This window comes from Lampris incognitus, chromosome 8, assembly GCF_029633865.1.
Source record: "Lampris incognitus isolate fLamInc1 chromosome 8, fLamInc1.hap2, whole genome shotgun sequence".
In the NCBI taxonomy this organism is placed as follows: domain Eukaryota; kingdom Metazoa; phylum Chordata; class Actinopteri; order Lampriformes; family Lampridae; genus Lampris; species Lampris incognitus.
This window is the reverse complement of record NC_079218.1, coordinates 56,771,936-56,789,389: the sequence shown is the minus strand read 5'-3', so window position 1 is coordinate 56,789,389 and position 17,454 is coordinate 56,771,936. Positions and strand designations below refer to the sequence as shown.

At 46.4% G+C, this 17,454-nt stretch overlaps 1 protein-coding gene across 1 annotated transcript in view; it reads left to right on the top strand.

Annotated features, from left to right (window-relative positions):
* si:dkeyp-23e4.3 (rho GTPase-activating protein 7) overlaps positions 1 to 17,454 on the top strand; it is a 65,154-nt gene that overhangs the window by 45,659 nt on the left and 2,041 nt on the right. Inside the window, 4 exon segments of the mRNA XM_056284363.1 lie at positions 5,207 to 5,321; positions 6,929 to 7,162; positions 8,685 to 8,914; positions 10,792 to 10,965. Coding sequence (XP_056140338.1) covers positions 5,207 to 5,321; positions 6,929 to 7,162; positions 8,685 to 8,914; positions 10,792 to 10,965 — 753 coding nt within the window.

Below are 17,454 nucleotides of genomic sequence, written 5' to 3'. Positions count from 1 at the left end.
GTTGTGGATTGTTATAGTTACTTGATCAAACTGGTGTCTGTGTCTAGCAGGGCCGGCGACCAGCGCCTCAGTTTTATCCAAATGTAAAAGCAGAAAGTTTAGTGACATCCACTTTTTACAGTGTGTGAACCCTGACATGCTGATGTGTTTGCTGTTTTCATGTGTATCTATGTACACTTCGTGTGATTAGGAAGCCAGCCCTTTTTGTAGAAATATGAACTGTGTGTGTGTGTGTCCACAGCTAATCTTGTAAACTACTGGACCAGTCTAAACATGTTTTGTGCAGCTGTGAGTGTATGATGAAGACCTTCTCGTGGTTGCTGTGATTTAAACCCTTCACAAAATGTTTGTTCTCGCTGTCGCCGCTCCCTCTCTCCATCCATTCACCGTCTGGCTCACTTGACCGACGCTGCTCCGGTCTGAGATCACTGCCGGATCTGAGTCCGCGGTGTGCATGTGCGACTCACATCTACGTTGACTGATGGGGGGCCGCGACATGACCGAAAGTTATTAAAAGAACTTTGATGATGCAAGGAACAACTTCCTCTGCACCGCAGTGAAAACAGGAAGCGTTGCATATTCTTATCGCTGCCCAATCTGAGTCAACCGTAGATGTGAGTCACGCATGTGCGAGCGTAAATGGTTTGCCCAGCTTTATTGTGTTATGCAAAGAAAGACAGGGCTAGGGTCAGACCAAAATGGTCACATAGCAAACCTTGGTAACACTTTAGTATGGGGAACATAAAAAAACTTAATTACTAGTGAATTAGTAATGATCAAGATGTCACTTTAGTACGGGGAACATATTCTAAGTAAAAAACCTAATTACTAGTGAATTAGTAATGATCAAGATGTCACTGTAGTATGGGGGACATATTCTAAGTAACAACAACTTAATTTAGAGTAATGTAACACTATGAACACTTGTAGTTTTGTGTGTTGTTATGTAAGAACAGAGCATATTCATTAAGTGTTAGTAAGGGAGAATAACTCTTCTTGTGGTACTACCACCTTATAAAGGCCATACTAAGCAAAGCATATTGAGATGGTACTACTAATAAGCAATACTTCTGAGGTTATAGAGGGAAAACTCATAGTTCATGGCTTACTGGTTGTGTAATAAGGCCATGCAGAATAAGGCATTAATGAGTACGTAATAATGACCAATTATGAGCCAATATGTTGCTAATTTGCATGCTAATAAGCACCTAATTAATGGTGACTACGTTCCCCATACTAAAGTGTTACCAAAACCTTTTCTTTGTGGTACGTGCAGGTTCATATCAGACTTGGTCACATCCCTGTGAGGATCCACCCAGGAGGCTGCACATCCACAGACTGACAGGCAAAACCTTTTTATTAGCTAGATGTTTTAGCTCGAGTGTTGCATATTCAATACTTTCATTTCCCATATTTCCTGTTCAGTTGACTTGGGCGCTGTGCTAAAGTCTTATAATGGCAGGAAACACACTGGCTTTTCTGTCCGTGTGTGTGTTCATCTCTCACACTACTGGGCCTGTCAGCCTGGTCATGTGTGTGTGTGTGTGTCTGTGTGTGTGTGTGTGTGTCTGTGTGTGTGTGTGTGTGTGTGTTAATCTCTCACACTACTGGGCCTGTCAGCCTGGTCATGTGTGTGTGTGTGTGTCTGTGTGTGTGTGTGTGTGTGTGTGTGTGTGTTAATCTCTCACACTACTGGGCCTGTCAGCCTGGTCATGTGTGTGTGTGTGTGTCTGTGTGTGTGTGTGTGTGTGTGTGTGTGTGTTAATCTCTCACGCTACTGGGCCTGTCAGCCTGGTCATGTGTCTGCACAGCTATGACTGTATGATGATCAAGGACCTGTCGTGGTTGTGGTGATTCAGAACCTTTGAAGAACCTGATTTATACTGTAACTGAGTGTTAACTCCTCAGCTGGTTTGTCTCCTAGGTCCACCTCCACAGAAGAGGAGGAGAGGAGAGGAGAGCCGTCTGGTGGAGGTGTGAACTGTACTGAATACACTCTTCTTCTAGTCTGGGGTTTTTTTCAGGGTGTGAATGTGGACTCCCTCTGTCAGGGGGGTTCTTTTGTTTCTCTCTGGCAGAGATGGAGATGATACTCGCCAGTAAAGACTAATTACATTCATTTAAATGAGATATGAAGACTTTATGGAAAACAGGAAAACAAAACCCTCTAAAGTGGTGGTAAACAGACGTATGGCCTGGATCTGAGGTTTGGATAATCTGGATCTGTCTCCTCCAGTTGTGTGATGTGGTGATGATGACCTCTCCCTGTTTCCCTCTGAAGCAGAGACATCGTCCGCGCTCTGTTTCCTTTCCTCCAACACATTCGCCGTCCAATTGAACAGAAAAAGGGTTAAACATTATACCATCATGTGACTTTACCTGTCTTGTTCTTTCTCTCCCAGCAAACAACAGCGGGACAGCAGACACGGGAAACGTCAAAACAGTTGAAAATATTTGAATTTGTGACTTTTATTTTTAAGATTTTGTTCTGGAACAACACTTCCTGCATGAGCTGAGTTAAACAGTGAAAGAGTCCTTAAATCTTCCATCCTGAAGATTTATATGGAAAAACGTCCCTTTTATAAGACGATATCTAGTTTACGAACATTCAGATCCTGCAGACTTCAGCCATATCTGATGTGACTGGTTGGTGTCTGGGAGAACAATGACAGGGTGCATAGTGTTTTCATCTTCATCATCGCAGCCGGATGAGGAAGAGAAGGCAGGTAGTGTTGAGTTAGAAGAAGTGAAGGTGTTGTCTCTAACCAGCAGATATGCCAGAACAAGCTGGTAGAAGACCTTTAGCGACACATAGTACTACATCAATAAGTACAACACGGGTTCAACCAGGTTTTATTGTTTTTTAGTAATTTCATTAAAAATAATGATCTTCAGAATTGCAGCATCGATGGTTAATCCTGTCCCACCAAAATAGCTGTTGGTACAGAAGTCAATATCATTCAGTCCCTGTAGACCCTGAATCTTTAACCCTTTATGGTACTTAGTATTTTTATCTTTGAAAAAGAGTTTAATAATTTCCTCCATGAATCATCTTCATCAGACGGGAAACCTGGTTGTGATAAAAAAAATGTAAAAAAAAATGTTGGTATGTGAAAGGAATCGGGGGAGAGAAAGGAATCAGACCTTCACGCCGAACAAGATGCCAAAACTGTTGCAGCCCAAATCACTGAAAAATCAATGAAAAGAAGCAATTTGCCACCACAAGTAGCTGTTTCACCCAAGGCGGTATGAAACGAGAGAAATGGTAGCGAACCAATCAGCTTAAAGCTTGGCTACCGGAACGTCCCTGACCCCAGATCAGTGTGATTTGGTTAAAATTGAATGATAATCTAAACTTGGCTGTTTGTTCCTTCCCTTAACTTTACAATGCAATTTTCAAGGCCCAAGCTGTGATTTATTTGACCATATCCAGTGGAGCTATCTTTACATACATAACTGAAGAGTTTGCATAGATGTAAAATAAGCTTTTTGAGTCTTTCTCAACCAATGGTAATTGAAAATATGGGTCTGTTTTATTCCAATCTTTACAACCATTAGTGATGTGAACAAACCTTTTTATCTCATCTCATCTCATCTCATCATCAGCCACTTCTCCGGGGTGGGGTCACAGCGGCAGCAAGCTAAGTAGGGCACTCCAAACGTCTCTCTCCCCAGCAACACCCTCCAGCTCCCCCTGGGGGATCCCAAGGCGTTCCCAGGCCAGATTGGACATGTAGTCCCTCCAGCGAGTGTGGGTCTACTCCAAGGTCTCCTTCCAGCTGAACGTGCCTGGAAAACCTCCAAAGGAAGGTGCCCAGGAGGCATCCTAATCAGATGCCCGAACTATCTCAACTGGCTCCTTTCGACACGAAGGAGCAGCGGGTCTACTCCGAGCTCCCCCCAGATATCCGAGCTCCTTACCCTATCTCTAAGGCTGAGCCCAGACACCCTACGGAGGAAACTCATTTCAGCCGCTTATATCCGCGATCTCAGCCCCTTCAGTCACTACCCTAAGCTCATGACCATAGGTGAGGGTTGGAATGAAGATTGACTGGTTAATTGAGAGCTTTGCCTTCCGGCTCAGCTCCCTCTTCACCATAACGGTCCGGTACAACGTCCGCATTACTGCTGACGCTGCACCATCCCACCTGTCAATCTCCCGCTCCATCCTACCCTCGCTCATGAACAAGACCCCAAGATACTTGAACTCCTTCACTTGAGGCAACAACTCATCCTCAACCCGGGAGGGAGCAATCCACCATGTTCCGGTAGAGAACCATGGCCTCAGACTTGGAGGTGCTGACTCTCATCCCGGCCATTTCACACTCAGCGGCAAACCGCCCCAGTGCACACTGGAGGTCACGTTCTGATGAAGCCAACAAAACCACATCATCTATGAAGAGCAGAAATACAATTCTGAGATTACCAAAATGGAAACACTCCTCACCTTGGCTGTGACTTGAGATCCTCTCCATGAATATCACAAACACAATCGGAGACAAGGGACAACCTTGTTGAAGTCCGACACCGACCGAAAATGTGATTGACTTTATGCCGAGAATACGGACACAGCTCTCACTTTGGTTATGCAAGGACTGGATGACTTGTAGCAACTGCCCCGGTACCCCATACTGCGGGAGTATGGGGTACTGGGGCAGTTGCTAGAAGCCAGTCCTTGTATGACAAACCTTTTACAGCATCAGAAAACATTAGAAACTCAGATTTAGTTGTTTAGGATTAGTCTTTGTATTAAGAGACCTGTCAATCATTTGAGAGTGACAGCAGCATCCTGTCCTGTAGTATCCTGTCCTGTGTGTTTTGTTAGCATGGTGACCCTTTGGTTTACGTTAGGATTAAAGATTGTAGCATTAATATCCTACCAGGATTGCAGCGCTAATCAACTATCCATTGTTTTGCCCACTGAACGAATAGCTCGATATAGACACCGTTTTGCTGTACTTCGATAAACCAGTCAAAGACTAATTTACTTATTTGTCGTGTAAATCCTCTTGAAAACTAGCTAAGACGCTGGTAGCCTCTTGTCAAGCAACTTCGTGATGATGTCACCAAACTATCATCATGCTGTTTTCTTTTTGTGCGAGCAGAGTGACACCATATTTGGTCTGGTGTTCAGTGTGAATTCCGCTGTTTCCAATAGTCGTCCTGTAGTGACACTAACCACTTCCTGTTTGTCGCTGTCCTGCAGGTCGGGTCACAGGAAGTACAGCCTGGGCTGCCCGGGCCAGCGAGATCTGAGCGAAAACTTGGCAGCCACGCAGGGCCTGGCCCACATGGTCAGCGAGGCCCCACGTCTGTTCCAGGTAGCACCGAACGTACACATGAGCGATGAATGACTGAGTGAGAAACCAAACGAATGTGTGAGTGGGAGAGTGAGGGAGTCACAAGAATACGTTTACTGTCCAAATCCTCTGAACCCTCTGACCTGAAACAAGTATTTAAGTATTTACACCACACACACACACACACACACGCACACCACACGAAACATACGAACAGTGCATGTTTAAAGTAGCAGATGTGGTGTGCCAGTTCTACTAATGAAGAATTATGGATGGGTTATAAATTAGTCTGTAAACATCAGCACTGAAAATGCTTTGCAAATAAAGTTAATTATAACTATTGCTGTTGTTGTTGTTATGAATATTTCACCTTTTTATTCCCGTACAATTTCATTGTATTCTAAATACACATGACAGTAAAGTTGAGCTTTAACTTGACTTCAGCTTGAACCTGAAGAGCAGTCTTTCTTAGAATAGGGGTTTGATGGAGCGGTTAAGGCAATCAATTTTATTTGTATAGCCCATTATCACAAATTACAAATTTGTGATAATGGGAAATAGGAAGAAACCTCGGGAAGAGCAATAGAGGAGGATCTCTCTCCCAAGACTGACAATGTGCAATGATGTTGTGTTTACACAATTTACACAATGCTGCATTGAAAGAGGAGGTTACTCTTCCAATAGAACATTTCAAATCTTAAAAACGAAAAGCAGGACACTTGTCTTTACTTTTACTTTAATGAGTCTGTGGCCCGCTAAGAACAGCCACAGACTGGGAACTAAAAGGGCAGAGGTCACACAGCGCCTCCTCTTCCCACAGGACATCATCAGCACAACTCTGAGACCAGACCTTTTAATCTGGTCCAGAGCAACAAATACATCATCATTCTGGAGCTGAAGGTCCTGTGGGAGGAACACGTGGAGGAGGCCTTTGAGAGAAAGTACCAGCCGCTGGTTGACGAATGTACCCGGAATCAATGGCGAGCTAAGTGCCTGCTGGTGGAGGTCAGAGCCAGAGGCTTTCCGGGGCAATAACTTTGGAGAGCTTTGAAGATCCTGGGCATCAGAGGGCAACTGCACAAGAAGATCTGCGGCACAGTAGGGCAAGATGCAGAGAAGGTGTCCCAGTTGCTGTGGCTAAGGAGAGAGGAGCAGCGGATCAGCCACCTGGCTTAGGTTGATCTGATCCACTCAGCCAGTGCACCTTTCAGAAGATGTGACGGCGCCGAAACAACTCAGGAAGAAGGGAGTCACCCGAGGGTGTGCCAGGAAGCCGCTGTGCATCCAGCTGTATGTAGGTAAACTCCACAACTGAACAGTCAGCGATGACCAGGGACCGGCTGGTCGACATGGTGACAGTTGGAGGAGCAGTTGGCAGCTGGGAAAGACCAGCACCGGGGCTGTGGAAGACTGGCTAGCAGAAGCAGGCTCCTGCAAGGGAGGTCCAGGAGCCACAAACAGTTCTGGAATTGACTGAGCAGAAATAACTGTGTCCTTCTTAAATCAAATAAATACATTTGTATTCATGTGTTTTGTTTTTTTAATTAAATGTAACTGGGACACATGAGCTGTGTGTTGGATATACGGTATATTAAACGTGTGTTGCTGTGACGTGTGTTGTGTTCCAGCTCCCAGACTTCTGGCTGGGCTGGTGTGAGAGAGCCGAGGGCTCCTGGGAGGAGGCAGCGGCCGGGCCAGCGGGCGGTGTCGCCTCCCTGCAGGCCGGAGAGGAGATGCCGCCGCAGGAGAGACGCAGCAGGCTGGAGGAAAACACCCAGCGACTCCTGAAGGAGGCCAGGGAGAGGAGCAAAGACTGGGAGAGCCACGCCGGCCCATCCCACGTGGAACTGTCTTTCAAAAAGGTCGAGAGAGAGCGAGAGAGAGAGAGAGAGAGAGAGAGAGAGAGAGAGAGAGAGAGACAGAGAGAGAGAGAGAGACAGAGAGAGAGAGAGAGAGAGAGAGAGAGAGAGAGAGAATGTACAGTCACATTGATTTGTTTCCTTTGTGTGTGTTGTAATGGTTCGTGATGCTGCTTGTTTTGTTTTTTTCCTTTTTACACTGGAGCTCCTCTACCATGCTTTACCAAAACACTTACCAACAACATGGCTGCATGCCAGTAATAAAGTATATCTGTTTATACTGGCATTTCTTACCCAATTTATAAAACTCAGCATTTCATGGGTTGAAAATGCCTCAACATGCCATCTGCTGTTTTAAATCAGCCCTGAACCTTGCAAGGCCAATCTTGACTTAATCACTGCGTGATGTGGGCCGTCTCAGAGGAAAGATGACTACACGTGGCGATATCTTTGGTCGTGGCTCCAAAACGGTGGTCCTACGTGGCGCTGTGAGACAGGTTCACTGTGAGACAGGTTCACTGTGAGACAGGTTCACTGTGAGACAGGTTCACTGTGAGACAGGTTCAGACACGGCCAATATTACGGTCTTGCGACCGAAGACAACCTGGGGCAAAAGTCTGACAGTGTCAGAAATGTAGGACGACCATCTCACAATGTGACTGCTGCGACAGCCTACGTCTACTAACCAACCAATAGAAATGCAGCAGGAAATGACGCACTGATCAACGCCACGCAGAATCTCTGCTGGCGCTAAACACAAACAAACACACTGTTAGCATCTGTGACCCAAATGCCATGGATTCAACACAACGAGCAACAGCACGAGCAGAACGAGCTGCGGCGACTACTGAAAGGACTCGAGTCCTGCTTGGCGCCGTGTTGCTCTACCAGCGGCGTAAAGTAATTTTGCACGCTGATGACGTTGTTATGGACTTGTGTCGTAGCCTGTGATTCTGTAGTGTCGTCATCGTACAGTCTGCATACATCACACTTGGTGTCGTACCCAGTTTAGTAGATCCACATCACACAGTGAGGCTTGTAATAAGCTTACAGGCCTGCTAAACTCTCACAGTCTGTAGGAGGCTTTAGAGTCGACAGGTTGGGACTTATCCACCTCATGAAATTAAAAAAAAAAAAAGGTGGAGGGCCTCTAATCAAAGGTCGTGACCTACCTCCCTCTTCCGCCTGCGGCCCGTCTGCGAAGGCTTGTGTGCTCTCTGGCGTTCGAAGCACACAACGACTGACATCACTAAGAGCCAATGAAAGTTGAGGGGGAGGGGGTCACACAGGGTGGCCAATCAGATCACAAGGGGGGTGGGCGCCCCCCTTGCAACCGTGGAAGATCCGCCCCCGATACACACGTGTACATCGGGCGGAAAACAAAAATCTCATTTCATTTCAAGACTGGAAGCAGAGATATATTTGAGAAAGAAAGCAGTAAAAGAAATTCCTGAAGAGAAAGTAATGAAATACTGATTAGATCCTCCTCTCCCTCCTCCTCCTCCCCCCCCCCTCTCTCTCTCAGATGGATGATGGCTGTCCTCTGTGGATGTGGCGAGGCTGTGTGGAGGTGGAGGCGCCGCAGAAGGAGCTCCTCCATCTACTCCTCAGAGAGCAGGAGCTTCGCGAGGGAGGTGTGTCCCAGGCTGGCGTGATCCGAACTCTGTCCGAGAACACCGACGTCTACCGCTTCCTCCTCCGGGACGGCGGACGCCTCCTGGGCTGCCGGCCTCCTCAGGAGCACCTCCTGCTGAGGTAAGGAGCTCAACGCCGGCTCCTCTCAGGCCTTAACACTGAAACCTGCTGAGTGGAGCCAAAAACCAGAAGAGGGGGAAAGGGGAGAAGTTGGAACTCCTCAGATTTAATTTTCTGATTGAGGATGTTGAGCGCGGCCCCGGTGGGCCAGATTGTGGAGGCTTTATGAAAGCTTAATCCCCACCGAAGATGGCTGATAGTGGCTGCTGTCTCCCTGTCTGCTGCCAGTCGGTTTCAACCATTCTGAACATTTCATATCAATATTTCCCCCTCTTCCGGTGGACTCCAACCACCGGATAACAGAAACAAATGGACAAGACTACATTTATAAAACCATGACAGCAAAGATGGAGGTCATCAGCTTCTGACAATGACATTTAGGAGTATTTAAAAAAAAATAACTCTAAAATAGTGAAGCCTTCACATATAAAGTTAAAGGTAAAACCAGTAGGGTTTTCCTAAAAATCAGCATATAGACTCGTAAAGAAATAGTTCTCTCAACCATGACTTATGGCTCACTAGACTTCTGTGGCGGTGCCTGTATCTGCAGAGACCCTGTCCTCTGTATGTTGTTCAGCGTGATTTTTTTTCCTACCCGTTTTCCGGGAACTCTGCCTCTGATTGGCTAGTACTCGTTGCCTCCATTGGTTAGGTTGGTTAGGGTGGGGTTAGGGATAGGGTTAGCCAATCAGAGATAGAGTAGGGGCGGGTCTTCCCGGAATCCAGGCGTGACGGAGGCGCGTTCTTGTAGAAAACAGGTACGAAAATAAATCATGCTGTTCTTCACATTTCTGGGCATTAACCTTTGGCCAGCAGGACTATAAAAACGTAGTGGCCAGGTGCCAGGTTGAGATCGTAAGCACGCATCCAAGAGGACGCTACGACAATGGCGGACACAGCGCTGAGAAGATGCAAATATGGCGAGGTGAAACGCCAAGCAAACACAAAGCCCTCTTTTGCACTTGCTCCATACACAAGTTGGCCACTATAGATGAGACTGGGGAACCCATTGCACACCCATGCCTCTGCCTACAGTACTGCCCCTGTATGTGAAGTACGTGAACTGAAGACACAGCTTCAGGAGCAGACACACTTGGTCAGTGTTCAGAGCTAACACGTCAGGCCAGGACTCCACAGTCTACACCATCTACAGGCCAGGGGCCACTCTTTCAGGGATGAGGATGTGCACATCCTTGATAGGGAGGAACGCTGGCTTGAATAGGGAGTCAAAGAGTCCATCTATGTTGAGAGGGAACGACCATCCCTGAACTGGGGCGGGGGGGGTGCTAAGAGTACATCTGTCACCTTCAATGCTGTGATTGTAACTATTCCCCAATCCTCTGTGAATAGTACACATGGCCACTGTTGGCCACTGTAACTCTAGTTAATGATCACACCCATATTTACATATGAAACTGATCATTGGTTTCAGTCGTTATGCCACTGTATTGTTTATAAGGGTGGGGATACCTGCAGTCACTGTGTTGTTTATAAGGGTGGGGTACCTGCAGTCAGGTAAGACTGAAGAGGTCACTTGATGAGGATGAGACGTTTCTCCCACTAAACGGTGTGTCCAGATGAACTGATTCACCTTTCTATGATTTTCTTACCTGGATTATGGAGCATGCATAAAGACACTTGTTCATATCTCTAATGGTTGTTAAGATTGGAGTACAACAGAACCATATTTATAATCACCATCGTTTGAGAAATACACAAAATGCTTATTTTACATCTATAACTTGAACTCTTCAGTCATGTGTGTAAATATCCACCTCCATTTGATATGGCGAAATAAATCACAGATTGTGTCTTTAAATACATAGTCTACACTACTATTGACACCACCACGCCTCTCCCCTCTGGCCTCCTCTCAGGACATGGCAGTCAGACCCTTCGTCAGGTTTCCTGTACATCTCCTCGGTGTCCACGGAGCAGCAGGAGGTCCTGGTGGAGGGAGTGAGGGTGGAGATCTATGCATGTCTTTACCTCCTTGAACCTCTCGGGGACAAGAGGACCCGGGTCACACACCTCTACCGGACCGACACCAGGTACGGATGAGAGAGAGCGAGATTAGCTTGCCCTTTTTCCTGTACAGAAATGAAATGCACTGACATCTGAGAAACAAAGAGGCTGATTTAACCCGCAGGTTGACGTGGAACACATGTAGGTTGAGCTGTAGACATGTGGGGAGGAGAAAAGACATATCTGGGGAGGGCGACAGTTTACCTGAATAAGATCCACCACTCACTACCTCTTTCAGCACTCCTTTCTTTGTGAGTGCTCTTTACCTCTAGTGGAAGTAAACAGCACCTAAAATGCATGGGTGGTGAGAGAGGGCTGAGACACGGCTACATGGCTACACCCATGGCTCTACAGCTATCAACCTTCGTTTGTTTTTTACCTTCTGGAAGGAGTTTTGTCTAATTACTCTCAAACCCATTAATTATTAAGGACACTCACGTCTCAGCCTTAGAGATTTATTTTGTTTTTTAGACGCCACATTCGGTAGCGGCCAGGCTAAACAACATCGGTGGTGTTGGTGGAACAGGACGTGATCAAAACCAACGTTTCAACACATACGTGTGAGATGTGATGACATCACTCGGAGAATAAGAGATTAAAACTGGTTTCTAAAAATACGTGTCATACGTCAGTTGTATTTGAAAAATGTCTGTTCAGTATGGACACAGTCTAGAAATGATCAAAGTTAGAGAGATAATCTGCAAAAATTGCGACGTTTGTGATTTTGTGAAATTTGTCCATTGACGACCATTCATTTTACGCTTACTGTGTTTCGAGGGCCCCTGGTGGCCAGTTTCAGATTAGGAATCGGGAACACTTCATGTGTCATTTCGAGATGCCGTTTCCCCCCAGCCCACAGCAGTGCAACACAAAGACAAAGACACATCCAAAAACTACAAGCTCTGCAAGAACACACGTATCCAAATTAACACATGTCCAAACTAAACAAAAACATCACTGTCCAAGGGAACGAACACCAGCCAGGGTGACTGTCAGAACTGCCGGTCTGCATGGGCTAGCAGATAGCTTAGCCTGTCAGACCGCCCTCGATGTTTCCTCCTCGGGCGCAGTTCCAGGTAGGGGCCATGGTCCCTGGGCCCACCGGACAAAGCAGACCGAGCCCTCCCAGCCAATCCAACACCAGCTCTTCCAGCCAGACACCCTTGACACACCTCCCCGCCCTCCACACGACAACATCAAAAACACCACAAGTCCACGCCAGGTGAGGCCGCCGCCAGGCCGCCCTTGGTGTTAACAAAACTGCCAGTCTGCATGGACTAGCAGTTAGCTTAGCCTGCCCCGCTTCCACGTCCTGTCAGACCGCCCTCGGTGTTACCTCCTCAGGCACAGCTCCAGGCAGGGCCGTGGTCCCTGAGCCCACAGGATGCAGCAGACCGAGCTCTCCCAGCCGATCCAGCGCCAGCTCCCCCAGCCATCAAATGAAGACAACACTTAAGACGCAGACGTGGACAAGGACACTGCATGGACGGTCCTGGGTGCGGCCACCGCAAATGTGAATTCGTGTCACCATCTTCCCACACCGGTACTGCGTGAGGCCACTGCAAAAGTGAATTCGCGCTGCCATCTTCCCACACCGGAAACGGTGAATGAATCAATGATTAGCCTACCTTTAGAGCTTTTCTTTTTGTCTACCACTACTACTACAACTACTACTACTACTGCAACTACTACTACAACAACAACTACTACTACTACTACTACCTTTGGCTGCTCCCGTAGGGGTCGCCACAGCGGATCATCCGTTTCCATCTCTTCCTGTCCTCTGCATCTTTCTCTGTCACACCAGCCACCTGCATGTCCTCCCTCACCACCTCCATAAACCTCCACTTTGGCCTTCCTCTTCTCCTCTTCCCTGGCAGCTCCATATTCAGCATCCTTCTCCCAGTATACCCAGCATCTCTCCTCCACACATGTCCAAACCAGCTCAATCTTGTCTCTCTTGCTTTGTCTCCAAACCGTCCAACCTGAGCTGTCCCTCTTTTATACTCGTTCCTAATCCTGTCCTTCTTCATCACTCCCAATGAAAATCTTATCATCTTCACCTCTGCCACCTCCACCTCCACCTTCTGTCTTTTCATCCGTGCCACTGGCTCCAAACCATACAACATAGCTGGTCTCACTACCATCTTGTAAACCTTCCCTTTAACTCTTGCTGGTACCCTTCTGTCACACATCACTCCTGACACTCTTCTCCACCCACTCCACCCTGCCTGCACTCTCTTCTTCACCTCTCTTCTGCTCTCCGTTACTTTGGACAGTTGACCCTAAGTATTTAAACTCCTACGCCTTCACCACCTCTATTCCTTGCATTCTAATTATTTCGTTGTCCTCCCTCTCATTCACGCATAGGTATTCCGTCTTGCTCCTACTGACTTTCATTCCTCTTCTCTCCAGTCCATACCTCCACCTCTCCAGGCTCTCCTCCACCTGCACCCTACTCTCACTACAGATCACAGTGTCATCCACAAATATCATCGTCCACGGAGACTCCTGACTGATCTCGTCCATCAACCTGTCCATCACCATTGCAAACAAGAAAGGGCTCAGAGCCGATCCTTGATGTAATCCCACCTCCACCTTGAACCCATCTGTCATTCCAACCACACACCTCACCACCGTCACACTGCCCTCATACATATCCTGCACCACTCCTACATACTTCTCTGCCACTCCCTACTTCCGCATACAATACCACACCTCCTCTCTCGGCACCCTGTCATAAGCTTTCTCTAAATCTACAAAGACACAATATACCTCCTTCTGATCTTCTCTATACTTCTCCATCAACATTCTCAAAGCAAACATCACATCTGTGGTGCTCTTTCCTGGCATGAAACCACACTGCTGCTGCTCGCTGATCATCACCTCTCCTCCTCTTAACCTAGCTTCTATTACTCTTTCCCAAATCTTCATGCTGTGGCTGGTCAACTTTATACCTCTTTAGTTGTTACAGTTCTGCACATCACCCTTGTTCTTGAAAATTGGTACCAGTATGCTTCTTCTCCACTCCTCAGGCATCCTCTCACTTTCCAAGATTGTGTTACACAATCTAGTTAAAAACCCCACTGCCATCTCTCCTAAACACCTCCATGCCTCCACAGGTATGTCATCAGGACCAACTGCCTTTCCACTCTTCATCCTCTTCATAGCTGCCCTCGCTTCCTCCTTGCTAATCCGCTGCACTTCCTGATTCTCTATCTCCACATCATCCAACCTTCTCTCTCTCTCATTTTCTTCATTCATCAGCCCCTCAAAGTACTCCTTCCTCCTTCTCAGCACACTCTCCTCACTTGTCAGCATATTTCCATCTCTATCCTTGATAGCTGTTACCTGCTGCACATCCTTCCCAGCTCGGTCCCTCTGTCTAGCCAATCAATACAAGTCCTTTTCTCCTTCCTTAGTATCTAACCTCTCATACAACTCACCATACACCTTTTCCTTTGCCTTCACCACCCCTTTATTCACTTTACACTGCATCTCCTTGTACTCCTATCTACTTTCTTCATCTCTCTGACTATCCCACTTCTTCTTTGCCAACCTCTTCCTCTGTATACGTTGCTGTACTTCCTCATTCCACCACCAGGTCTCCTTGTCTTCTTCCTCTGTCCAGGTGAAACACCAAGTACCTTCCTAGCTGTCTCCCTCACTATTTCTGCAGTGGTTGCCCAGCCATCTGGCAACTCTTCACTACCACCCACTGCCTGTCTTAACTCCTCCCTGAATGCCACACAAAAGTCTTCCTTCTTCAACTTCCACCATTTGATCATTGGCTTCGCTCGCTTCCTCTTCTTGATCTCCAGAGTAATCCTACAGACCACCATCCATCCTGTGTTCCTCCCTCTTCTTGAAATATGTACTCACCACAGCCATTTCCATCCTTTTCACAAAATCCACCACCATCTGTCCTTCCACGTTTCTCTCCTTGACACCATACCTACCCATCACCTCCTCATCACCTCTGTTCCCTTCACCAACATGCCCATTGAAATCTGCTCCCATCACCACTCTCTACTCCTTGGGTACCCTCTCCACCACTTCATCCAACTCACTCCAGAATTCTTCTTTCTCTTCCATCTCACACCCAACATGTGGGGCATATGCACTGATAAGAGTCATCAACAGACTTTCGATTTCCACCTTCATATTCATCACTCTGACCGACATGCGCTTCACCGCCAGCATGCTCTTGATATACTCTTCCTTCAGCATTACCCCTACCCCGTTACTCCTCCCATTCACACCATGGTAGAAGAGTTTGAACCCACCTCCGATGCTCCTGGCCTTACTCCCCCTCCACCTGGTCTCTTGCACACACAGTATGCCTACCTTTCTCCTCTCCATCATATCAGCCAGCTCTCTCCCTTTACCAGTCATAGTGCCAACATTCAAAGTTCTTACTCTCACCTCTACACTCCTACCCTTCCTCCTCTCCCGCTAACTCTGAACATGTCTTCCCCCTCTCCTTCTCCTTCGCCCAACAGTAGCATAGTTTCTACCAGCACCCTGCTGGCCAACAGTACCAATGGCAGTCATTGGTACCCCAGGCCTCGACTGATCTCGTATGCAAATATGATTTGATCCGCATATTTGATTGGCAAAGGTTTAACGCCGGATGCCCTTCCTGACACAACCCTCCTCATTTATCCGGGCCTGGGACCAGCACTAAGAATGCATGGGCTTGTGCATTCTCAGTGGCTGGATTCAAGCTTTTCTCTTTTTCTAACCACTGTAATCCCTCAGATATTTCAAACACAATCACCTCCTCCACGGAGAGACAGATCCCAGAAGTCTGAGGAGGGGAAAGTTTGACAAGAGAGAAAAACAACAAGACCTGTCCTGGAACTACAGGAGGTGCTAGTCGGTGCCACACATCAGCATAAGTCATGATTACGAAGCATCTGTGGGTGAAGGTCTGCCTGTCAGTGCAGTTCTAGCTTGTATGACACACCACGGGCGACGCTTCAGCCCCCCGCCCACCAACAAAAAAAAACAAAGCACCATTCGACACTGACTGTATCTTTATTCAGGCATTTGGAACATCACAAATAAATAATCGTAACATTTAACACTATATAAATATGACATTCATTCATTCATTCATTCATTATCTTAACCGCTTACCCTGCTCTCAGGGTCATAAATATCAAAAGGAAGTAGCAAAGGAAAAATAGAAACTGTAGGATGTAAATACAAATAAAAGAGAATCAAATTGATGGACCATTTACCTATTGCTAACAAAAACACAAATAACACTAAATTGCCCAGAACCTACATCACACAAACGCACGAGTGGAATAACACTTACAGAGAAGAGAACCCGATCATTACACTGGTGCACTTCAAACGAAAAACACAAACTAAATTGCAAAACTGCCATCAGAACCCCGACCTTTCCTGCCTTCCTTGGTGCAAAGTCATCACATACAGCTGGGTAGCTCAGTAGGTAAGAACGCTGGCTTTTCCGCCGGAGACCGGGGGTTTAAATCCCGGTTGGGATAAGTCTCCAGTTAGAGTCCCTGTTTAGACTCCTAATGCTAGAACTGCTTCTCAGATGTACATCGCTTTGGATAAAAGTGACGTACAGCCATAAACCTCCTCTTTGGCCTTCCTTTTCTCCTCTTCCCTGGCAGCTCATATTCAGCATTCACTACCCATGACTATGATAATACACTACCCATCACTATGATAATACACCATAATACAGTACCCGTCACTATGATAATACACTACCCATCACTATGATAATACACCATAATACACTTCCCATCACTATGATAATACACCATAATACACTACCCATCACTATGATGATACACTACCCATCACTATGATAATACACCGTAATACACTACCCATCACTATGATAATACACCATAATACAGTACCCATCACTATGATAATACACCATAATACAGTACCCATCACTATGATAATACACCGTAATACACTACCCATCACTATGATGATACACCGTAATACACTACCCATCACTATGATAATACACCATAATACAGTACCCATCACTATGATAATACACCATAATACAGTACCCATCACTATGATAATACAGCGTAATACACTACCCATCACTATGATAATACACCGTAATACACTACCCATCACTATGATAATACACCATAATACACTACCCATCACTATGATAATACACCATAATACACTACCCATCACTATGATAATACACCATAATACACTACCCATCACTATGATAATACACCATAATACACTACCCATCACTATGATAATACACCATAATACACTACCCATCACTATGGTAATACACCGTAATACACTACCCATCACTATGATAATACACCGTAATACACTACCCATCACTATGATAATACACCGTAATACACTACCCATCACTATGATAATACACTACCCATCACTATGATAATACACCGTAATACACTACCCATCACTATGATAATACACTACCCATCACTATGATAATACACCATAATACACTACCC